We start from the raw sequence: 25,394 nt of genomic DNA on the forward strand, positions 1-25,394 counted from the left end.
CTTTCTCCTATAGTCCACGATCAGCTGATGTTGAGGGAGAGGTTGTTGTCCTGGCTTCACACTGCTAAGTCTCTGACCTCGTTCCTGTAGGCTGACTCATTGCTGTTGGTGATCAGGCCAAGCACCGATGTGTCGTCAGCAAACTTGGTGATGGTCTTGGAGTCATGCGTGGCCATGCAGTCGTGGGTGAACAGGGACTACAAGAGGGGACAAAGCACACACCCCTGTGGGACCCCTGTGTTGAAAGTTAGCATGGAGGAGGTGTTGTTGCCTACCCTCACCACCTGGGGCCGGCACGTCAGGAAGTCCAGGATCCAGCTGCAGATGGAGGGGTTCAGTCCCAGGATCCCTAGCTTGGTGATGATCTTGGAGGGGACTATGGTGTTGAACGCTGAGCTGTAGTCTATGAACAACATTCTCACACAGTTATTTCCCCTCTTGTCCAGGTGGGAGAGGGTAGTGTGAAGTGCAATTGAGATTGCGTCATCTGTGGATCTGTTAGGGCAGTATGCAAATTGGAGTGGTTCTAAGGTGTCTGAGATGATAGTGTTGATGTGTCACGCCCTGACCAGGTGAACTCGGGGATATTGGGTCAGGGTGTGTCATGTTAGGTATTTTTCCTTGGTTTTTGTTTTGTTTACGTTTTAGCCTTGTGTAGGCTCTAGGTGGGAAATTCTAGGTTGGGTTCTGTCGATTCCCAATCAGAGACAGCTGTCGCTAATTGTCTCTGATTGGGATCACATTTAAGTGCTGTTTTCCCCACGCTGTTTGTGGGGTGTTGTCTCGTTATTTGAGCACGTAACGTATTGGCAGTTTTTCCTTGATTTTGTGTACATGTTTAATTCTAGTGTGTTGAATAAACATGTATTCGCTCCCAGCTGCGTTTTGGTCCGCTTCCTCGTCTCCTGACGACAATCGTTACATGATGTGTGTCATGACCAGCCTTTCAAAGCGCTTCATAATTACAGATGTGAGTGCTACAGGGCGATAGTCATGTTGGTAGGTTAGCTCTTGGGAACAGTGACAATGGTGGTCAACTTGAAAAATGTTGGGATTATAGACTGGGACAAGAGAGATTGAAAATGTTCTTGAAGACATTTGCCAGCTGGTCTGTGCAAGCTTTGAGAACTGACCCTGGTATTCCATGTGCTTGTTAATATGTTTAAACATTTTGCTCACATCAACAATGGAGAGCGAGATCACACAGTTATCCCCAAAATAACAAGTACCAGTGTTATATTCCTTCGAAGTGAGCATAAAAGGCATTTAGCTTGTTTGGGGGTTCTGCATCGCTGGGCAACTCACGGCTGGGTTTCCCTTTCTAATCCGTTATCGTCTGCAAGCCCGGCCACATATTCCACCTTGTAAGCGGTAGCCCAACCTTTAGCCCAGTACGGATATTGCCCGTAATCCATGGTTTTGGTTTGGATACGTTCTTAAAGTCCCTGTGGGGACACCATCATCTATGCACTTATTGATGAAGCCTGTGACTGTTGTGGTGAACTCCTCAATGCTATCAGATGAATCCCGGAACATATCCCAGGATCGTGTCTGCTTCATCCGACCACCTCCTTATTGAGCTCATCACTGGTACTTCCTGTTTGAGCTTTTGTTTGTAAACAGGAAGCAGGAGAATGGAGTCTTAGTCAGATTTGCCAAAGGGAGGACGAGCGTTGGCCTTGTATGCGTTTCTGGGGGTAGAATAAAAGTGGTCTAGAGTTTTAGAGCCCCTAGTGGCACAGGAAACATGTCGGTAAAAGTGAGGTAGGACGCTTTTAAGCCTCCCCTGTTAAAGTCTCTGCCCACCAGATACGCTGCCTCTGGGTGAGCGGTTACTTATTTGTTCATGGACCCATACAGTTCGTTGATTGCCAGAGTGGTGTTGGCTTGTGGAGGGATGTAGACAGATGTGATAATTACAGATGAGAACTCTCTTGGTAGATAAAAGGGTCTGCAGCTTACCATGAGGTATTCTATATCAGGTGAGCAAAAGCTCGAGATTTCCTTCACAATTGAAGCAGCTCACAAGTTTCCATTCAAGAAAAAAACACACTCCTCCGTCTTTCGCATTCCCTGAAGCCGCCGTCCAATCCCGCCGCTGCTTGGAGAATCCATTGAGAACTACGTGCGTAGCGTCATCATCCAGCCAAGTTTCAGTAAGACATATAATATTGCTGCTTTTCAAGTCTCTCTGATGGGAGACTCTCGGACGAAGCTCATCCATCTTATTCTCCAGTGACTGGACATTTGCCAATAGAACGGAGGGACTCCACCTCGTCTCCTGCGTTGGCGGCGTTTAGGTAGCCCACGGAACAAAGGAATAAGGAAAAGCTGAGTCAGAGTTGAAATCGTGTTTGTCCAGAAGTGCTTGGAGGTCACATGTGATAATAGTCTGAACGTTCTGTAAGAAAAAAAGACAAACACGATAAAAGTCACTAAATAGCAAAGTTGGGTTGGAACTCGTAAGATGTCGTCCTTCTCCGCCGGCGCCATCTAGTTGTGAGTGTTCAAAGGCGTGACGGACGACTATGGCGTGACAGCCGACTATCTGTTGCTCTGCTCTCACCTCTATATTTTGACAGAGAGGAATACAGGAGACCTGACAGTGACGAAGCTCATACTCCACTGCTTTAGCCGCTATCTCCTGGCCCCGTGTCCCACAACCCCCCCGAACTGAAGATACTATACACAAAGAAACACACACACACATAAACACACGCAAACACACACAAATAGACACACAAACGAGCACACACACGCTCACACTTGTTAGCACTGTAACAGTCTGACGCTTTCCCCTCGGAAAACTCAACCTCCGCCACACACCACACACCACACACCACACACTTGTTCTATTTCTCTCCTTCCCTCTCTCCATCTTCATCTCCATTACCTCTGTGTTTACCTCTTTAAAAACCTCACCCACAGTGAGATATCTGTCAATTCACTTATAACCCTCTTACTTACCAACAAAATAATCCCCAATGCAAAAAAAACAACATTGCATGTATGGAGAAAAACATGCCACGTTACATGATTGCTCTAAACAAACAACAACCGGGATCTAAGTAGTACACCTGTTCTCAATATGTCAGTTCTTGATTATCACAGCCATTTTGCCTTAAACTCAACTCAACAAAACTAAAACCAACTACGCTCCTACATAGAGCGTATCCACTCTATCCTCCGATTGTGGTGACCCGCAGACACAAATAAACAGAGAGAGAAGCCAAACACAGCGGCTGGGGACTGGAGAGAGAGGAGGTCAGGAGGGGGTCAGGGCGGGCGGGGTCTATGGAGGGTTCTTGCCCTGTCTCTCTCTTCTACTATTTTCTCCTCCTCTCCCCTCCTCTTCAGTCTTCATGTGTGTTTGTCCTGTGGATTAAGAGTGTAAACATCTCGTCTGAGTCCTTCCTCCGGTCGCTCTATACTGGCACCCCACTGGCTAATTCCCCATAATAGGCTTGTTTGTGTGTGTGTGTGTGTGTGTGTGTGTGTGTGTGTGTGTGTGTGTGTGTGTGTGTGTGTGTGTGTGTGTGTGTGTGTGTGTGTGTGTGTGTGTGTGTGTGTGTGTGTGTGTGTGTGTGTATGTCCAGCTCCCTGTCTGGATGGTCCTCAGAGCTGACACCTGAGCCCCGGGATAATATTGACCCTGTAGGAGAGTATACGACACTAGGACAACCCAGATCAACCCAGACAACCCAGACAACCCAGACTAACACAGACTAACCCAGACCAACCTAGACTAACCAATACCAACCCAGACCAACCAAGACCAACCCAGATCAACCCAGACCAACACTGACTAACCCAGACCAACACTGACTAACCCAGACTAACCCAGACTAACCCAGACAAACCCAGACCAATCCAGACACAATCCAGACCAACCCAGATCAACCCAGACTAACCCAGACCAACACTGACTAACCCAGACTAACTCAGACTAACCGAGACCAACCCAGACACAACCCAGACCAACCCAGATCAACCCAGACCACCCCAGATCAACCCAGACTAACCCAGACTAACCCAGACCAACCCAGACCAACCCAGATCAACCCAGACCACCCCAGATCAACCCAGACTAACCCAGACTAACCCAGACCAACCCAGACACAACCCAGACCAACCCAGATCAACCCAGACCACCCCAGATCAACCCAGACTAACCCAGACTAACCCAGAGCAACCCAGATCAACCCAGACCAACCCAGACTAACCAGACTAACCCAGACCAACTCAGACCAACCCAGACTATCTGTATGTGTGCCAACCACACCACCATTGACCCAGACAATGCTACCTTAGTGGTGCACAGTGCCACCAGCCACAAGAGCTTTGATCGGTAATGAAGAAAACCTCCGACCAACTCCAGGACTGGGACAACAACTACCAAAATCTTCAACGTGCAATATTCCACATACTCGGTCTTGTAACCATAACATCCAATCACACACACCATATTATCTTACTGTGGCATTGCATTCAATACAGATCCTCTGAAAACCTTAGCCACATAGCTTAAAGTCCAACATTTCCATCCTCCATCCATCATCCACACAGCTGTGTACGTAAAGATATTTTCTGAGGGATGGATTTTGTCTTAAAAATAACCCCAATCTAGCTGTATTATTTCAGTGTTCAGACAGAAAAACAAGGATTGGAAGAGCGGGAGAAGGAGAGACCAAGGTGAAGAGAGCGAGAGAGAGAGAAAGGGACAGAGAGAGGAGGATGGGGAATAGGACGCGTGTGAGGAAGCGCTCAATGCTCTCGCATTTGATTGCCTCTCCTACAAGGAACAAATTGAGCGTTAGTCGTTAGTGTGTTTAGGAGTGGCTGGAGGAGTTATTCTGAGCTCAGGGCGAGGGATGAGGGGTTGAGGAGAGAGGGGAGGAGGAGGGGGGCACATCTAAGGCCCGTTAGACCCCAAGGGCCACACCGCGCACCCTACACTCTCTCTCTTCTCTCCTTCACTCGTTCTTCATGGTACAGTTCCATCCCTTCTCTCTCCTTGTCTCAATCTCATACCTGTCATCGCGACATCTCTCCCACACCTCTCTCCCCCTATCTCCTCCATCTGACTAGTTTTTTCACATGCAAAAGGCAGATAGACACACACACACACACCTTCTCTGTCTTCACACACCTGGCGGTTAGTACACACACACACCCACACACCACAGATAACACACACATAGAACGACACACACACACTGACACACACAGAGAGAGAGAGAGTCATTCATTGCACCCTTTAAAAGACTCCCCAGGCCAGTGTTCCTTGTATTAGCACTGCTGTATATTATTGCTGTGTGCCAAGAATGCTGGGAATCTGAGTCTACACACAAGTCAACCATCTTACATCCTCCTCCATCTTCTCCCACTCCCTCCCCATCTCCTCCACTGTCCAGACTACCCACCCCCTCCTTTTTGACCGGACCCACAAGGGACCCACTTGGAAGGACTGCCACCATCATCTGTGTCAACCTGCCCCATAACAGATGCTTGTGACACAGGAAAGCCCTGTATTTCCTGTCCACGTGTCCACCGCCATCTCCGGGCCTGTCATATATAACTGACCGTAGAATCATACACACACAAGCACACACACACACACACACACACACACACACACACACACACACACACACACCTTCACAGAACAACATGTGCTATATTTCATCCCCCTAGCTGCTCTTTCCTAGATTATTCACTGCGTATGGGGACTGGGGATCTGAATGGGGTCTATAAGGGGTCTTTGTGTCTATGGGACAGAAGTCAGGTGTTTGTCTTGGCTGGGGACACACAACACTCTGGGTTACTCTGCCCACTGGTGGTGGCCTGGCTTTAACGTCGTCTCCTCTACGGCATTACATGGAGTAACTCCACACGGCATGTGTGTGAGTGCGTGCTTGTTCGTCTGTTTGACAGAGACCGTGCATTGGACCGATCCTCTACTCCTAAGCTCGTTTTTTTTTTGCTTCTTAAAAACACATTCTAATCATTCTACGTCTATGACCACACATAATGAATGTTTGACCTCTGTGTTGTAAAAGTCCTCAGTGGAGACAGAAGTTGGCCCTGTGGGCCCTGAGGTTAACACTGATAAAGTCCATTCTTCAAACCACTGCCAGGGCTCTGTCAAAATGGATCCAGTGGCACGCACACACAGGCACGCACACAGGGGCGCACACAGGGGCGAACACAGGGGCGCACACAGGGGCGCACACAGGGGCACACAGGGGCGCATACAGGGGCACACGCGCGCAAACAGACACACACACACATCCTGGAACCTCCCTCTTATCAGTCGTCTCAGGACGCCTATCTGAGCAGGGTCATACAATTACCCCACAGAGCCAACCAACAGGCCGGGGGAGAGAAGGGAGTGAGGGGCGGAGAGGGTGACCTCAGCATCCCGGACCCCAATCAACCCTCTTATCAAAAGGACGGACAATTCACTGGAAACTTTCACAGTGGATTGTGGTTTCGCCCCAAACCCAGTCCAAACCCTGCTGGCTCACACACAGTGCTCATAAAATACCCTCAACCAGGCATTATTGGGGAATTAGGGCTGGTGTGTAAACGGCTGGTATGGAGGGCCGTGAAATGGGACAGGGACTTGATGACACGTCCCAATGAAGTGGTTCATCATCAAGTCAAGCGTTCTAGTGGTTCCCAACAAGGTGGGTCAGAAGAACCAGAACCAGGCCACTTCTGGAGGGTCTAGTAGGGTCCTGGAAGGCCCAGTCCAATCTAGTCCTGTCAGCTTCAGCTGAGAAAATCTCCCTCCTCCTCTCTGTGTAATGAAGAAATGACCCTTGTCAACTCTAGCAGGCAGGCAGTCTCCCTGGTCTGTACCAGCTGGCTCCCTCTATCAGTGGCAGGCAGGCAGTCTCCCTGGTCTGTACCAGCTGGCTCCCTCTATCAGTGGCAGGCAGTCTCCCTGGTCTGTACCAGCTGGCTCCCTCTATCAGTGGCAGGCAGTCTCCCTGGTCTGTACCAGCTGGCTCCCTCTATCAGTGGCAGGCAGTCTCCCTGGTCTGTACCAGCTGGCTCCCTCTATCAGTGGCAGGCAGTCTCCCTGGTCTGTACCAGCTGGCTCCCTCTATCAGTGGCAGGCAGGCAGTCTCCCTGGTCTGTACCAGCTGGCTCCCTCTATCAGTGGCAGGCAGGCAGGCAGCGCCCCATGTTGAAGCACTCTCTTAATTAACAAATGCATATGCACACACTCATGCAGGGATGGACACACAAGTGTCCACACACACACCGTCTGTATGGAGCATTGGCTCAGGTATCAGTTAACTGCAGCCTATATAATCGGCAGGAGTGTTGAGGTAATGAGCGCAGTGTGTGTGTGTGTGTGTGTGCATGCATGCGTGCGTCTGTGTGGATGTGCGTATGTTCCCTGTAATAATTATAGAATGTGCAGCGGGTGATGTTGCTCTTGGCACTTCCTGTCAGCGGCTCCTGGGTGGAACTAATTGATTGCGGAGGCAGTGCAGCTGACAGCGGGGGGGGGGGGATTGTTCATAGCAGCTGACATCACTGTGAGCGACAGACTGTCTGTGCTGTGAACGCTCTCAGAGGGAGTTCCCATCACCCCAGGCTTTCTCCTGCTCACCTTTAACTGGCCCACAGCCAGACTCACCAGCAGTGGATCCCTAGTGCAATAACACGGGTAGACACACGGATACACCCACGTTACGCTAACCCACTCACATACACACATGCAAACAACATTCTGACGCCATCTCAACTTCATTCTTTATTCCAACAACACTCAACATGACATCCACACAGAACCTCTCACCCAGACCGACCCGGGGAGAACGCAGGGCCTTCCTTCCACCAAATCCTCTGTTGTCCCATTTGCCAAAAGGGAGGAAGAACGTTCTCCGCTTCCTGTGTTCACTGTGCACAGGAACGTCAGCCAAATAGGAGAAATCAGAGAGTCAGAGAACTACGGTAGAGGTGACGTCCAATCAGTGTGATTACAGTAGTATTGTGGGGAAAGGGGGATGACAAAGACCCCCCCCCCCCAGCATTTAGACATTCCTGTCAATACTACCACCCCTAGTTTCCGAGCCCCATGGGACCCGTAGGACCACGGGCCCTGCAGCCCCAGTTGAAACTGTAGCCCCGCTCACTAACTCTCTCACCGGGCCAGCTTGCACCGGCAGGCAGCAAGGGCCAACCCCACCAGCAGTCAGAAAATATACAAACCCCACTAACTCCTAATAGAGTAGCTATGAGAGCACGTATTGCTTTAGGTATAGCTTTTCATGCCCTAACATAAATACCCCTCCCTCTCCCTCGAATCATGGACCTTTTCCTCGCTCTCTTTCTTTCTTTGCCTGTGCTATGGGCCAAGCAGGACCACAGTTCTCTCTCTCTCTCTCTCCCGCTCTCTCTCGTTCCCTCCCTCTCCCTCGTTCTGTCTATCTCTCTCTCGCTTTCTCTCGTTCCCTCCCTCTCCCTCGTTCTGTCTATCTCTCTCTCGCTTTCTCTCGTTCCCTCCCTCTCCCTCGTTCTGTCTATCTCTCTCTCGCTTTCTCTCGTTCCCTCCCTCTCCCTCTCCCTCTCCCTCGTTCTGTCTATCTCTCTCTCGCTTTCTCTCGTTCCCTCCCTCTCCCTCGTTCTGTCTATCTCTCTCTCGCTTTCTCTCGTTCCCTCCCTCTCCCTCTCCCTCTCCCTCGTTCTGTCTATCTCTCTCTCGCTTTCTCTCGTTCCCTCCCTCTCCCTCGTTCTGTCTATCTCTCTCTCGCTTTCTCTCGTTCCCTCCCTCTCCCTCTCCCTCTCCCTCGTTCTGTCTATCTCTCTCTCGCTTTCTCTCGTTCCCTCCCTCTCCCTCTCCCTCTCCCTCGTTCTGCCTATCTCTCTCTCGCTTTCTCTCGTTCCCTCCCTCTCCCTCTCCCTCGTTCTGTCTATCTCTCTCTCTCTTTCTCTCGTTCTCCAGTGAACTGCACAGCAGAGGTCTGAGATGTTTACCCAACCCGAGGTGAGGGAGAGCCTTTTATGAAGAAAAAAAAGAGCCCACTTCAAACCCCTGGCATCCGTCTTTAAGACGACACAGCAACTCCCAGGCACGGCTGTCCCCGTTATGAAATGAAACCACTTGAAGACAAAAGGACGTAGAAGGTTTGGAGAGGTGGAAAACAGGAGGGTGGGGTGGGATTGTGGGAACAGTTCCGATAAATAGATTTAACCCCTTGGACTGCAGCCATTTGTGTCATTTGTTCCCCGCGTGGGCAGCGTTGTCATTTCTCCGGACACCGGGGTTTATATTGGCAAGCTCTTCACCCAATGCACTGTCGAGGGCTCACTTAGACACGCTGGTCAGACAGAGCTGAGCCCTGGAGATGAAAACACAAATACACTTAAAAAGGGTGACATATTTATACTCACATATAGAATAGAATAGAATAAAACTTCATTGTCCATCCAGGATGGAAATGTTTCTTTATACACACACACACACACACACACACAATCAAATATACAGACACACAGAGACTGTATAATGTGTATATAGAGAAACAGACTTGCATAGACACTCTCTCTCTCAGACTAACAGACACACACACACACATTGCTAGCCCTCCTGTGGACAGGGGAGAAATAATCTCCATGACAGATGATCAATGACACTTTGTTAGGCCTCGAACCCTCAACCCTGCCTGCTGAATGGGACTCTGTGTCTGACCCTCAGGTGTTCCACTCTGAGACAATCCTTCCCTTCCCCTTTCATCCCTCTATCTTTCCCCTGCTCTTCCCTCCCTTTCATCCGCTCATCTCTGTTCCACCATTACCTCCTTTTATCCCCCTTCTGTCGTTATTTCACCGTCCCCTCCACTCATGCCTCCATCTATCCCTCTCTTTGCTCTAGCATGCCCTTAACACACACTCCTCCTATAGAGCCAGGCCTGCCACACTGACCCTGCTGGTCTCATTGCTTACTGCTTTAGCTTGTGTCATGCTGCGGCTCAGCTGGATCCTAATGGGTCCCCAGACAATGATCTACAGAGAGGTTAAAGAAACAGACCAAGAGATTAATCACTGAGTGTGTGCGCGTGCGTGAGTGTGTGTATGTATGTGTGTGTGTGTGCGTGTGTGTGTGTGTGTGTGTGTGTGTGTGTGTGTGTGTGTGTGTGTGTGTGTGTGTGTGTGTGTGTGTGTGTGTGTGTGTGTGTGTGTGTGTGTGTTGTGTGTGTCAAAGCGATATGAACCAGATGGACATGACTCCAAACCGAATGGCCAAAGGCATGGGAAAGCCACAGTTAGCCCTCGGTGACTTGGACAGACAAACACAGTAGAGTAACTGTAGCTTATCAGAGCCACATCTGAACACCAGATCGGAACGCATCTCAACATCAGATTACTCTCCACTTAACACGGTGCCTGGTTGTCATGGACGGAAAGCCCAGACCCCTACCAGATGTGGCAATGGGGAGACGGGGAGAGGAAGGCGTGTTGCCAGGCCTTATTACCTAATTGGAGTCAGTGGATAGCTCCCAGTTATAGCCAACGCTACAGACACAATGATGCATTGTTCAGGCCTCTCCTGACTGAGCTCCATCCATGGCTGTGTAATCCATTACTCCCAGTCACACTGACCTGCCCTGACTAGGAGTAGGAGCTACTGGGGCAGGGGGGGGGGCTGGGGAGGTCTGAAGAGTGGTTGCATCTAGGTGGGTATGGTTCATAGCCCCACCTGTTTTCACTTTGACTTGATGGGGCGTTAAAAGAAATGATCTGCCCTGCCAATAAATCATTTCTTCTACTCTTCACTTCAATCTAATTTCCATTATAGTCATGAAGAAGCACAGAGTCCAGAGAGTGCCCCTAGTTCTGACAAGTGGAACAAATAGTAAGTCCCTTTCTCTACATTGGGATAGGTTTAAAACAACTCCATGGTTAAGTTTAGGGTGGAGGTTTGGGATAGGTTTAAAACAACTCCATGGTTAAGTTTAGGGTGGAGGTTTGGGATAGGTTTAAAACAACTCCATGGTTAAGTTTAGGGTGGAGGTTTGGGAGAGGTTTAAAACAACTCCATGGTTAAGTTAAGGGTGGAGGTTTGGGATAGGTTTAAAACAACTCCATGGTTAAGTTTAGGGTGGAGGTTTGGGAGAGGTTTAAAACAACTCCATGGTTAAGTTAAGGGTGGAGGTTTGGGATAGGTTTAAAACAACTCCATGGTTAAGTTTAGGGTGGAGGTTTGGGAGAGGTTTAAAACAACTCCATGGTTAAGTTTAGGGTGGAGTTTTGGGAGAGGTTTAAAACAACTCCATGGTTAAGTTAAGGGTGGAGGTTTGGGATAGGTTTAAAACAACTCCATGGTTAAGTTTAGGGTGGAGGTTTGGGATAGGTTTAAAACAACTCCATGGTTAAGTTTAGGGTGGAGGTTTGGGAGAGGTTTAAAACAACTCCATGGTTAAGTTTAGGGTGGAGGTTTGGGATAGGTTTAAAACAACTCCATGGTTAAGTTTAGGGTGGAGGTTTGGGATAGGTTTAAAACAACTCCATGGTTAAGTTTAGGGTGGAGGTTTGGGATAGGTTAAAACAACTCCATGGTTAAGTTTAGGGTGGAGGTTTGGGAGAGGTTTAAAACAACTCCATGGTTAAGTTAAGGGTGGAGGTTTGGGATAGGTTTAAAACAACTCCATGGTTAAGTTTAGGGTGGAGGTTTGGGAGAGGTTTAAAACAACTCCATGGTTAAGTTTAGGGTGGAGGTTTGGGATAGGTTTAAAACAACTCCATGGTTAAGTTTAGGGTGGAGGTTTGGGATAGGTTTAAAACAACTCCATGGTTAAGTTAAGGGTGGAGGTTTGGGAGAGGTTTAAAACAACTCCATGGTTAAGTTAAGGGTGGAGGTTTGGGAGAGGTTTAAAACAACTCCATGGTTAAGTTTAGGGTGGAGGTTTGGGAGAGGTTTAAAACAACTCCATGGTTAAGTTTAGGGTGAAGGTTTGGGATAGGTTTAAAACAACTCCATGGTTAAGTTTAGGGTGGAGGTTTGGGATAGGTTTAAAACAACTCCATGGTTAAGTTAAGGGTGGAGGTTTGGGAGAGGTTTAAAACAACTCCATGGTTAAGTTTAGGGTGGAGGTTTGGGATAGGTTTAAAACAACTCCATGGTTAATTTAAGGGTGGAGGTTTGGGATAGGTTTAAAAGAACTCCATGGTTAAGTTTAGGGTGGAGGTTTGGGATAGGTTTAAAACAACTCCATGGTTAAGTTTAGGGTGGAGGTTTGGGATAGGTTTAAAACAACTCCATGGTTAAGTTTAGGGTGGAGGTTTGGGATAGGTTAAAACAACTCCATGGTTAAGTTAAGGGTGAAGGTTTGGGAGAGGTTTAAAACAACTCCATGGTTATGTTTAGGGTGGAGGTTTGGGATAGGTTTAAAACAACTCCATGGTTAAGTTTAGGGTGGAGGTTTGGGATAGGTTTAAAACAACTCCATGGTTAAGTTTAGGGTGGAGGTTTGGGATAGGTTTAAAACAACTCCATGGTTAAGTTTAGGGTGAAGATTTGGGATAGGTTTAAAACAACTCCATGGTTAAGTTTAGGGTGGAGGTTTGGGATAGGTTTAAAACAACTCCATGGTTAAGTTTAGGGTGGAGGTTTGGGATAGGTTTAAAACAACTCCATGGTTAAGTTTAGGGTGAAGGTTTGGGATAGGTTTAAAACAACTCCATGGTTAAGTTTAGGGTGGAGGTTTGGGATAGGTTTAAAACAACTCCATGGTTAAGTTTAGGGTGGAGGTTTGGGATAGGTTTAAAACAACTCCATGGTTAAGTTTAGGGTGGAGGTTTGGGATAGGTTAAAACAACTCCATGGTTAAGTTAAGGGTGAAGGTTTGGGAGAGGTTTAAAACAACTCCATGGTTAAGTTTAGGGTGGAGGTTTGGGATAGGTTTAAAGCAACTCCATGGTTAATTTAAGGGTGGAGGTTTGGGAGAGGTTTAAAACAACTCCATGGTTAAGTTTAGGGTGGAGGTTTGGGATAGGTTTAAAACAACTCCATGGTTAAGTTTAGGGTGGAGGTTTGGGATAGGTTTAAAACAACTCCATGGTTAAGTTTAGGGTGGAGGTTTGGGATAGGTTAAAACAACTCCATGGTTAAGTTAAGGGTGAAGGTTTGGGATAGGTTTAAAACAACCCCATGGTTAAGTTTAGGGTGGAGGTTTGGGATAGGTTTAAAACAACTCCATGGTTAAGTTTAGGGTGGAGGTTTGGGATAGGTTTAAAACAACTCCATGGTTAATTTAAGGGTGGAGGTTTGGGAGAGGTTTAAAACAACTCCATGGTTAAGTTTAGGGTGGAGGTTTGGGATAGGTTTAAAACAACTCCATGGTTAAGTTTAGGGTGGAGGTTTGGGATAGGTTTAAAACAACTCCATGGTTAAGTTTAGGGTGGAGGTTTGGGATAGGTTTAAAACAACTCCATGGTTAATTTAAGGGTGGAGGTTTGGGAGAGGTTTAAAACAACTCCATGGTTAAGTTTAGGGTGGAGGTTTGGGAGAGGTTTAAAACAACTCCATGGTTAAGTTTAGGGTGGAGGTTTGGGAGAGGTTTAAAACAACTCCATGGTTAAGTTAAGGGTGGAGGTTTGGGATAGGTTTAAAACAACTCCATGGTTAAGATAAGGGTGGAGGTTTGGGATAGGTTTAAAACAACTCCATGGTTAAGTTAAGGGTGAAGGTTTGGGATAGGTTTAAAACAACTCCATGGTTAAGTTTAGGGTGGAGGTTTGGGATAGGTTTAAAACAACTCCATGGTTAAGATAAGGGTGGAGGTTTGGGAGAGGTTTAAAACAACTCCATGGTTAAGTTTAGGGTGGAGGTTTGGGATAGGTTTAAAACAACTCCATGGTTAATTTAAGGGTGAAGGTTTGGGATAGGTTTAAAACAACTCCATGGTTAAGTTTAGGGTGGAGGTTTGGGATAGGTTTAAAACAACTCCATGGTTAAGTTTAGGGTGGAGGTTTGGGATAGGTTAAAACAACTCCATGGTTAAGTTTAGGGTGGAGGTTTGGGATAGGTTTAAAACAACTCCATGGTTAAGTTTAGGGTGGAGGTTTGGGATAGGTTTAAAACAACTCCATGGTTAAGTTTAGGGTGGAGGTTTGGGATAGGTTTAAAACAACTCCATGGTTAAGTTTAGGCATTAAGGAGACAGACACGGTGACACTTCAGCAAGGCTCAGACACCAGACACACACGTGTGTGAGAACGCCACAGAGTGTGATAACAGCAGAGATGACAGCTCTGAGGTGTCGGGCGTCGGCGGCTAGCTACAGTGCATTCTAAAAGTATTCCGACCCCTTGACTTTTCCACATTTTGTTACGTTACAGCCTTATTCTAAAATTGAGTCAATTGTTTTTTCCCCCTCATCAATCTACACACAATACCCCATAATGACAAAGCAAAAACAGGTTATAAAATAAAAAAAAACTGAAATATACCATTTACATAAGGATTCAGACTCTTTACTTTTGTAATTTCCTGACTAGTAAAGGGGTCTTTTGTCATTGTAGTATGGTCAGGGCGTAGCAGGGGGTGTTTGTTTTGTGTGGTCTAGGGGATTTTGGTTCTAGTTTTATTTTCTATGTTCCGTTTTCCAGGTTTGGCCGAGTGTGGTTTCCAATGAGAGGCAGGTGTCTTTCGTTGTCTCTGATTGGAGGCCATACTTAGGCAGCCTGTTTTCCTTTGGGTTTTGTGGGTGGTTGTTTTTCGTATAGTCCTTGTGTCCTTACGGAACTGTTGTTTGGCGTTGGTTAATTTGTTTAAGTGTTCACTCGTAATAAAAAAGAAGATGAGCACGATACCCGCTGCGCCTTGGTCTGTCCTTTACGACGCCCCTGACAACTTTGGCAGCGATTACAGCCTTGAGTCTTCTTGGGTATGATGCTTGGCACACCTGTATGTGGGGAGTTTCTCTTATTCTTATCTGCAGATCCTCTCAAGCTCTGTCAGGATGGATGGGGAGCATCGCTGCACAGCTATTTTCAGGTCTCTCTAGAGATGTTCGAAGGAGTTCAAGTCTGGGCTCTGGTTGGGCCACTCAAAGACATTCAGAGACTTGCCCCGAAGCCACTCCTGCATTGTACTGGCTGTGTGCTTAGGGTCATTGTCCTGTTGGAAGGTGAACCTTCGCCCCAGGCTGAGGTCCTGTACACTCTGGAGCAGGTTTTCATCAAGGATCTCTCTGTACTTTGCTCCATTCATCTTTCCCTCGACCCTGACTAGTCTCCCAGTCTCTGATGCTGAAAAACATCCCCACAGCATGATGCTGTCACCACCATGCTTCACCGTAGGGATGGTGCCTGGTTTCCCCCAGACATGACGCTTGGCATTCAGGCCAAAGAGTTCAGTCTTGCATTCATCAGACCAGAGAATATTGTTTCTCATGGTCTGAGAGTCCTTTAGGTGCATTTTGGCAAACTAAAAGCAGGCTATCATCTGCCTTTTACTGAGGGGTGGCTTCCGCCTGGCCACTCTATCATAAAAACCTGATTGGTGGAGTGCTGCAGAGATGGTTGTCTTTCTGGAAGGTTCTCCCATCTCCACAGAGGAACTCTGGAGCTCTGTCAGAGTGACCAAGGCCCTTCTCTCCCGATTGCTCAGTTTGGCCAGGCTGCCAGCTCTTCCAAACTTCTTCCATTTAAGAATGATGGCTGCCTCTGTGTTCTTGGGGACCTTCAATGCTGGAGACATTTTTTGGTACCCTTCCCCAGATCTGTGCCTCGACACAGTCCTGTCTCGGAGCTCTACGGACAATTTCTTCTACCGCATGGCTTGGTTTTTGCTCTGACATGCACTGTCATCAATGGGACCTTATATAGACAGGTGTGTGCCTTTCCAAATCATGTCCAAATCACCACAGGTGGACTCCAATGAAGATGTAGAAACATCTCAAGGATGATCAATTGAAACTATGATGTACCTGAGCTTAATTTAGAGTCTCATAGCAAAGGCTGTAATGTAACAAAATGTGGAAAAAGGGAAGGGGTGCCACTGTCACTGTCACCATCCCTGCATTGTAGCAGCAAGGCGGCCATCTTGTTTTTGGAGATACTGGAACAGACAGATATTACTGACAAACATTCTTGAACAATCCACCACTCAATGGTAGACAATCTAGAACATCTCCTCAGACTTTCTTGAGCTTTTGATTTCCTAAACTGATTCCATAACAACTGGAGTTGAGCTGAGGGGCAATGCCAGCTGGAGCTATAGTCCAACCCAATACTGTCACTCCGTGTCATACAACCAAAAGTTCACTCCATATTTCACTCTCTCGCTCCAATTTCTCAGCGCTGTACAGTATACAGTTCTTTGGTGTGATGAGCCAACTGGCCCGGTTTCTGAGACTCTTTTTTTCTTCCAGAAGCCTGGGAGCACTTAAGAAAGGAGAGAGAGAGAGAGAGAGAGAGAGAGAGAGAGAGAGAGAGAGAGAGAGAGAGAGAGAGAGAGAGAGAGAGAGAGAGAGAGAGAGAGAGAGAGAGAGAGAGAGAGAGACTGCTAAATCCCCCTGGAACAACATCTGGGCAACACTGTAAAAACAAACTCCTTCATTCATGTCAACTAAAACAAGCAGCTCCTCCATCTGCAGCACTTTCAAAATGGGTGATGATAAGGAGCAGTGTGTTTGTCTGTGTTTTTGTGTTCGTGTACAAGTGAGCAAGAGAGAGAGAGAGAGAGGTGTGTGTGTGTGTGTGTGTGTGTAGTGTGTGTAGTGTGTCCACTGCCCAGGCATATTTATCCTCCTGAGGTCTGCAGATGATTGATGGGGAGGGGGAGGAGGGGGAGGAGGGGGACATGGTGGGAGGTGAGGAGACAGAGGGACTGGGGGGGGGGCTCCATCTACAAACGCTCAGCAGCAACGCACAGAAGACCTGGGGCTACGATGACACCCCCTGAGAACCCCCGTATATACCCGGTCCCCGACCCTGGAGCCCCAGAAACCCTTTACGAGCCCACTGCCAGGGGTTTAGGGGCTGTTCCCCACTTCCCATCACAAACCCAGTCTGCTCTCTCACTGACCATCTATCCAGTCTGACACACAGAGCAGGAGACAGGAAGCAAGAGACAGGAGCACCACCCTACCTGGGATCAACCAATACCGCCGGGAGAATAGAACGAGAGGGAGCCGAGGGGAGGGGTACGGGGGAGAGGGACTCTGGTCAGAGCAACGGATTGGAGGATTAACTAACTGATGATTATCTTTGAGTGAAGCAGTGGAGGGGTTGGGATGAAGGGATGAAGGGATGGAGGGATGGAGAGAGAGATGGAGGGGCTGTAACAGATGGAGGGCAGAAGTGGTAGTGGTGATTTAGAGGAAGTGGGGCTGCTCGGTGCCCCTTCCTGCTTTAACTCCTACTAGTTGATTGGATGAGAAAATGACAATGTTTCCTGTTTCTAAATGACCTCTAAAGCCCCAGGGAAAGGATGATGCCTCGGGCTATATAGTGGGATCTGAACAGGGGAAACTAACTGAACTCTATGGTCAAGATGTCAATACCAGGGAAATTTACAAGCCAGTTCGATGTGCCATTTTTCCAGTAACAGGATATGGAGAAAAACATGGAGTGATTCTTTTCTAATGAAAACATCGACTCCAACAGGAGGAAATCCTTTTGGATTTGTATCAGTAATAGTTGCAGACTCACTTGGACTGGGGAAGGGCCATGTTTGTGAACACTGACCAGGGAATTCCAACACTATGGTCCAGCCAAGCCAAGCACCTCTCCATACAGGCAGCCTGAGTCATGAGGATACTCAGGGTAGGCTACCAGACATTCAAGGCATTTACGACCGTAGTCTGACACGGTTTCAAATGTCTAACATTGTGAGGTTGATCGAGGACCACCGTTCTCCCGCTGTAAACCATGAGCCACAGATAAAACAGCAGTTGAATAAAAGTGGTTGTCAGACAATAAATTACTAATCCATGTATTTTTATTGTTGAGTGTGCGGAGACAGAGCCTACCGGTTTCCGTGTTGAACAGCCGTGCATCTATAAAACGTAGTTGCCGCGCAGTAATTGAATACACTTCTCGGGCGCCACGGTGTGTCCGACCGCGAAGAGGTGAAAACCCCACCAAACGCCCTTCAGGGACAAAGGTAGGCGATCTATCAAAGTTAAGTTAAAACCAACAAACTAAGTAGCCCACAATCAACCATATTTACACAATAATTTCCCAGTTTGACAAGACCCTCCAAGACGCCAGTGCGACTGAAACAATTTAAATACTATTTGTAGGGGTGTGTGCCTGACATGCAGACACAATGGGATAAAAGCAATTCAATGTATTCGTGTTTATGAAATTATATGATATATTTCACTGAGTTACATTTAATCGAAATATTATTTGAAAATAATAATTTTTTAAAATGAGTTTCTTGGATTTATAGGCCATAAACATGAGTCATGTTTTTCGTTAATATGAACAAATGTAGCCTAATGTGCAGGTCAACAGAACATTAGTCCATGTGTATTTGAGGACATTGTTAAAAAAAATGTTGTAGGCCTATTACTAATACAACGTTATTATATAGGTCTATAATAGATACAAATTTACTTTCGGAGGGTTTAAAAAGAAAATCAGAGGTCTCTCAAATTCGCAATGTTCACAGCACTCACACCTGTGTTGTGTACACACACACGCGCGCACACACACTAACACACTAGCAAACATTCTTAAAATGAGCGCTTACACGGGAGTGGGTACCGTCATAATGAATAAAAAGCAGTAGGCTATAATCCACATACACGCCATGGAGAAAGTAGCCTAATGAACCTAAGGAACTGAATCAAATAACGTTACGGAACATGTTCAAACATCTTGTGCGCACTCTGTCAAAACCCATTTTCAAACGACGACACATAGTTTAAGATGAGTAGTCTAATGAACAAATACATAACTTAAATATTCCCCATAATTTCCCTCCCAAGAGGGTTTACGAACGTTAAAATAATACAACGTTTGAAAATGTTAAAAATAAATCAATATAGACTAGGCCTACTGACCAGAAAACATACATGTGATGAAATGCATTTATTAATAGGCCTACATAAAATATATAGTATTTTACCTTTGTATGAAAGTCTGAGTCGTGGTACGTTCATCTTGGTAGCTGAGACAGTTGTTAGAAGTAGAACAACCATCCTGTGGCAGAAAGTTGATAATTCCTTCATGGTTCCTTGGAAATGTCCTTATGATTGTCGATAGATCTTTCAGTTTTGGAAATGTTGCAATTCACCTCTCTAACAAACTAATATTTCTATTCCAAATGATTGTATCACTGTATTTAAAAAAAAACGTTATTAAACTAAATTGTCATAAACGTGAAGGACTCGGTCACTCCTGTATCTGAACTCCGTGCGTAATGGTCTCGGATATTAATGGTCTCAACACGCGTTTCCCTCTGAACAGCCTTTGCTCCAGCCCCAGAGTTTTTTATTTCATTCTCAGATGTCCGAATGAGTCCGTTTTTAGACAGGGATTGGGATAGACCGGATAGACTCACCCCGCCTTTCTCTGGAGGTGCAAGAGAGCAGAGCAGCAGCCAGTGAAGGGAAGCGTTCCAACCAAGCGATCCGCCTCTCACCAGACACGCTCTCAACTGAAAATGGTCCGGAGTCCTCTGTACGCGCTAGGTGATAAATACACGTGTTACATTATTTAGTAGTCGATTGAGATGTAATTGAATGTTACTTAAAGCCTATGTCTGATTTAAGTATTTTAACCTGAAATGGAGTGAAATGAATAGTCTAATTTATCATGGTCTGTGCGCAAAACTAATGCGGCATTACTGGCTCTGTCCGCATCATGGGGCGACCTGCCCCCTGAGTGCTATTGTAACGTGTGCAGTGCTTTAATTAAATTGGGGGGTACTCCTCCACTCTCCAAATGAGCAGGGGTCTCAGAGGGGTTATGGCTATGCATTCAAGGTGTCAGGGCAATGAAAATCCACTGCCTTTTGTGAAACTGGTTTCTACCAGAAAAGAGGTTCCCTTCCCTTGTACTTGAATTCAATGGCCGTGGGAGTAGCATTTGCACCTTGATTAAGAGATCAACGCAAAATGGAACCGTTCTTGTCCCCATAACCTAAACATAAGCAATGCATTCCAGCGCTGGCTCAGCCATAGCGACACCTAATTGGAATGGACCAAAGGAACACCCTCTTAAAACCATAAGGGATCCTACAGCTTTGCAACCTTATGTTTTGAAACACACAAGTTCAGCCCCCCAAAAAGTGTGTATGGTTGAATGTGGAATGTACTGTATGATTGAAGGGGGATATTTTGAGAAATGTCGTTTCTTTTGGACAGAGTTACATTGTTCCAGACGTTTTTTTGGGTTAAATGTAAATCCTATAGGAGCTTCTTTGAGATTGCATCACTTTCCCCCAATTATCCAACAGTATTTCAGCTATGATTGAGAATGGCAGAGAGAATGTTGAACTGCTTATATATGAGAGAGAGAGAGAGAGAGAGAGAGAGAGAGAGAGAGAGAGAGAGAGAGAGAGAGAGAGAGAGAGAGAGAGAGAGAGAGAGAGAGAGAGAATGATTTATCACTTGGTCTATTTATGACACTCTCCATGTACATGTAGGCCATACTGAGGCCATGTTGACCATGCAGACCATCTGACGGCAGCTATCATCAGGATCACATGCTACAACACACACAATCTGAAAACAAACACAATGCAATAACAGACACCCTAGCTACGCTGTCCACATCTTTTCCCCCTTCACTACCAATGTCCCCTGTATTGAGAGTAAAATGTTGATGATTTGGAGTTAGGGTGCTGTAACTCAGATGTCCACGTAGATGTACTGAGTACTGACCATTGGCTGCTCTCAGTGAAGGTGACGTCGCTGTGTCGATAATAACCTAGCTGTCCGCTACCCATGCACGTTCTCCATGGTCCCTGCTCTGTCAGTTAGAGGAGGCAGTGGTGATGGAGGGGAGCCACAGCCGGTGGCCAGGCCTTGCCTAGGGGCAGTAAGATGGGGTTCATAAATGTTTTATCCCTCTCTGGAGCTGAGCGTGGATGCTGGGATTGGAAGGGAGTGGAGTGGATCGGAGCGGACAGGGGCGACAGGCTGCTTCTCTCCACAGGGACCACTCTGGAATCTATTTCAACAGTCCGCCTCGTCTCAGCCTGCCCCCTGTACACTCCCAGAGCTGGGGAGGAGAGAGGGGAGGAGAGGAGCGAGGGATGACTGAAGGTGAAGAGAGGGTTTTGTATTATTAAAACCTGAGAGGAAGAGTGTGCATGAGCAGGAGTGTGTGTGTGTGTGTGAGCATGAGTGTGTGTGTGTGAGCAGGAGTGTGTGTGCGTGCCTGTGTGTGCGTGAGCAGGAGTGTGTGTGTGTGAGCAGGAGTGTGTGTGCGTGCCTGTGTGTGTGTGAGCAGGAGTGTGTGTGTGTGTGAGCAGGAGTGTGTGTGTGTGGGCAGGAGTGTGTGTGCGTGCCTGTGTGTGTGTGAGCAGGAGTGTGTGTGTGTGTGAGCAGGAGTGTGTGTGCGTGCCTGTGTGTGTGTGAGCAGGAGTGTATGTCCGTGCCTGTGTGTGTGTGAGCAGGAGTGTGTGTGCGTGCCTGTGTGTGCGTGAGCAGGAGTGTGTGTGCGTGCCTGTGTGTGCGTGAGCAGGAGTGTGTGTGCGTGCCTGTGTGTAGCTACAGGCTGGGCAGGAAGGAGAGCTGAGTCAGGTTTGGCTGATAGAGACAAAGTACACCTGGTTTTACTACAAACCTCCACTGTATACAGTATCATAGTGCAGGTGCAGAGTGGCTGAAGATGTGTCTGGATGTGTTGAGTGAAAATGGCTATAAAATAGAAGAACATACACGCGTGTATATGCATCTATATATATCTGTGATGTGTGTGTAGCTATGTGCATTTCATGAGACAAAGTACTTGCCACCCTACCTGTCAGACACCTGGGTTGCCATGGTCACATCAGAGGGCCCCCCCCCCCCCCCCCCTCCCCCCCACTCAGGCTTCTGGAACTGGGCGTGTCACATTTGACCTTTGACCCTTGGGGGTGTCAGGGGGTGCTCATGAGCCCTGTAGTCGCCCCACAGGCCCTCAGTCTAAGCACACCCTGATTACAGACTGACCTGTGCAGTGACCGCTGACCGGTGCCTTTAAACACAGCAGCATGGGAGGGAGGGAGGGAGGGAGGGAGGGAGGGAGCAGAGGACTGTGGAGTCAATACTGCAACTACTGGCCTCACATACATAGTCAGACTGAATAACCCTGTTTATTGATACTCAGTCAAAAACAACACATATCTTGTGTTACAAGAATGCATGTTTAGATCCATGTACTGACCCAAACAAAGAGAGAGTAAACTATACATGTAATTTTAACACGCTGCACTGGGCCTGGGAGGATATTGTTTTTGACTCATCCCAGACTCACAGTTGTGGATTGTGGTTTTGCTCGAATAGAGCAGTCACTGTTATATATATTCTTTCTGGTTTTATTCCCCATTGAGCAACCATTCCACTTTTCACTATTGACTCCCCCACTAACATATCCTCCTCCCACTCCCTGTCCTCAAATAAGCCTTGAGCTCTCCCTACTCCCCTTTATATGCACTCCTCCTCAACACTCCCTCCTTCTTCTCTCAACCCTCCCCTGAGCTAGAATTTTCCTTATCTCACCATCCCACTCTTGCTCTCGCTCTCTCTCATGTTGCTACTCTCTCTCTCCTTTACTCCCTTGCCTCCCCAATATAATATACATTCCCCACCTGTGCTCTCAGTAACGTTCAGTACGATAGGGACTTTGAAACAAGCTCTGGAGCTCCTCAGGGATCTATTCTTGGACCTCTCCAAAACAGCTCTGGAGCTCCTCAGGGATCTATTCTTGGACCTCTCCAAAACAGCATTGGAGCTCCTCAGGGATCTATTCTTGGGGCTCTATAGCCCTCCTGTCCCCTACTCTATGTAGGCTAGGAGCCCTCTGGCTGCTAGCCTACACCGGGGAGGACTGAGGGACGGTTCCCTGGCCCCGGGCCCCAGAGTAGTGCTCCCTCTGTGGGGAGATATGTCAGGATAATCTCCTCTCAAGATGGATGATTTCATCACCATCTAAAACATCTGGGAATCTGGCAAACACACTGCTCTGACTCTACCAACAGCAACAGTTACTGAAGATAACCAAAGTAGTGATGATGTGCAACAATAATCTTCATGTTAAGTACTGTAGATAATCCATTGCGTTTGGCTCAGGGGGGACAGATGACGCTGCGCTGTGATTGGTGCCGTATGATAAGTTCACGACCTGAACACAGATGATCAGAGCAGCATCGTCATTGACCGTGACCTATAACCCCTGACCCAGAGATCATGGTGTCCAACGTTTATTTGTTTACCCCCTCCATCCAGAAAGACATTCATCAAGTGTGTCAAAGGGAGGGTGGCAATGTGTTTGTGTGTGTATGTATCGCTCTGCTTCTTTGCTTTGTGAACCTAGAATGTGTTGTGTGTTGAGTGACTGTGGTGTATGTCAATATTTAAGTCTGTTTCATTTTAGAGTTACGCAGGGGTGGTCTAGCAGTGGGTGTGTGTGTGTGTGCGTGTGTGTGTGTGTGTGTGTGCGTGTGTGTGTGTGTGTGTGTGTGTGTGTGTGTGTGTGTGTGTGTGTGTGTGTGTGTGTGTGTGTGAGAGAGCAGTGGATCTTTTGGGAACCTTCAGGGTTTACAGTTATACAGTTACTCAGTAGGACAAATATAACAGTACCAAAAAGTTGTCCTGACTAATCTGTAACAACCCATAAAGTAAGAGAGGGAACATAAAACCAATCCAAAGCCAAACCACTTTGCTTTTAAGTACATGATACCTTCTATCAAATAAAATCTAATTTGTCTCAAGAAATGTTCCTTTTCCGACGAAACATAGCAGAGTGCTGGGTCCAGTCCTTAGAATGAGGTAAACTGGGTTATGTTATGTTGAGTTATGTATGGTAACCCTGCCATGTAATGGGTGTCTTTGAGTGGGTCACTAAAAGACACAACGGAAAAAGGAAAAATAACAGTTACCTTGACATTTATGAGACATTACATTTCTTTCTGTAAGCCCCCCCCCATCCTTCACCAAAGAGCACAATCATAATAATCACAGTCATAAAACGTGACTGTTTTTCTTACTCTGGAGGAGGTGTAAATATTCACCTCTTATTTCCCTCATCAGGGGAAAGGACCGCTTGGCATTTCTCCCTTCTGTCCTTAAATACATATCTCTCTCTCTCTCTCTCTCTCTCTCTCTCTCTCCCCCCTTCTCCCTCACTCTTTCCAGACTGCCCTAAGTTATAAACACGCATATAAAAAGCTTTCTGCTTCACTGCCGCGCAGTCAAGCGTCGCCATCTCCCCTTTCCCTTAAAAGTCTGTGCTAGTTGGCGGAACGCTGCGGCAGGACTGACCAGCTCAAGCTCATCAGCCTCAATCCAGCCGAGCGGGAGGAGCGAGAGAGAAGGATTCAGGCTCCAAGGAGCTGGCACCGGCTGGCTCTGATTGGCCGATCACAGCAATGCCTAAACGCAAACATGTAGCTGCGACCAGTGAGCGTGTCGCTGAAAGGGCATATTGTTGGGCCTAGATCAGTTAAAGAGATCAAAACCCAACTGGAGACAGAAGGCCATGGGGCTTTCTCCTTTGCCCCTCCACACCCCCTGGGTATTGGCTGGTGCCCCCCCGCACTCCCACTCCCTCTACACAGTGACATGTTCAAAGGATAATGTGGTCCAGCCTGTTTGTACTGATCCTGTACCCTGTCTGTACTGATCCTGTACCCTGTCTGTACTGATCCTGTACCCTGCCTGTAAAGGTCCTGTACCCTGTCTGTACTGATCCTGTACCCTGCCTGTACTGATCCTGTACCCTGTCTGTACTGATCCTGTACCCTGTCTGTACTGATCCTGTACCCTGTCTGTACTGATCCTGTACCCTGTCTGTACTGATCCTGTACCCTGTCTGTACTGATCCTATGCCCTGTCTGTACTGCACAGTGCGAAAGCGTCTCTGCGTATGATCACCCTTCTCCACACAGAGCTAACTTTGATGCAGAGCTGCTTTTGGTGCTTAGATGATTTTATAAACTAAACCTTCATCCCTGCTCTGTATGCTGCACAACTCTTCAAACTTTGTTTTGGAGTCTGAACCAAGTTCTAAATTAATTGGATTAGTGGAATATCTGTTCTTTTTGGAGCTCTGGAACTCTGTTTCCTCTCCCCCTTCATCCCTTTCTCCCCCAGGCTGTAGGGAAGTGAAGGGGGAGTTCTGCGCTCTCTCTCTCTCTCTCTCTCTCTCTCTCTCTCTCTCTCTCTCTCTCTCTCTCTCTCTCTCTCTGTGTAGATGGATGGATCAGAGTG

At 47.2% G+C, this 25,394-nt stretch overlaps 1 protein-coding gene across 2 annotated transcripts in view; it reads right to left on the minus strand.

The window, feature by feature from the left end:
- LOC115166225 (semaphorin-3G) overlaps positions 1 to 19,578 on the minus strand; it is a 64,695-nt gene extending 45,117 nt beyond the window's left edge. Inside the window, exon 1 of one of the 2 annotated variants that reach the window (XM_029720047.1) lies at positions 19,103 to 19,578. In XM_029720047.1, the coding sequence (XP_029575907.1) occupies positions 19,103 to 19,205 (103 nt within the window). In that variant the 5' untranslated portion in view covers positions 19,206 to 19,578. Of the gene's footprint in view, positions 1 to 9,212; positions 9,269 to 19,102 lie in introns of those variants that run through there. The other variant, XM_029720048.1, reaches the window with a different exon arrangement.
- Positions 19,579 to 25,394: the final 5,816 nt, after the last annotated feature.

This window comes from Salmo trutta, chromosome 28 (genome assembly GCF_901001165.1).
Source record: "Salmo trutta chromosome 28, fSalTru1.1, whole genome shotgun sequence".
NCBI lineage: Eukaryota > Metazoa > Chordata > Actinopteri > Salmoniformes > Salmonidae > Salmo > Salmo trutta.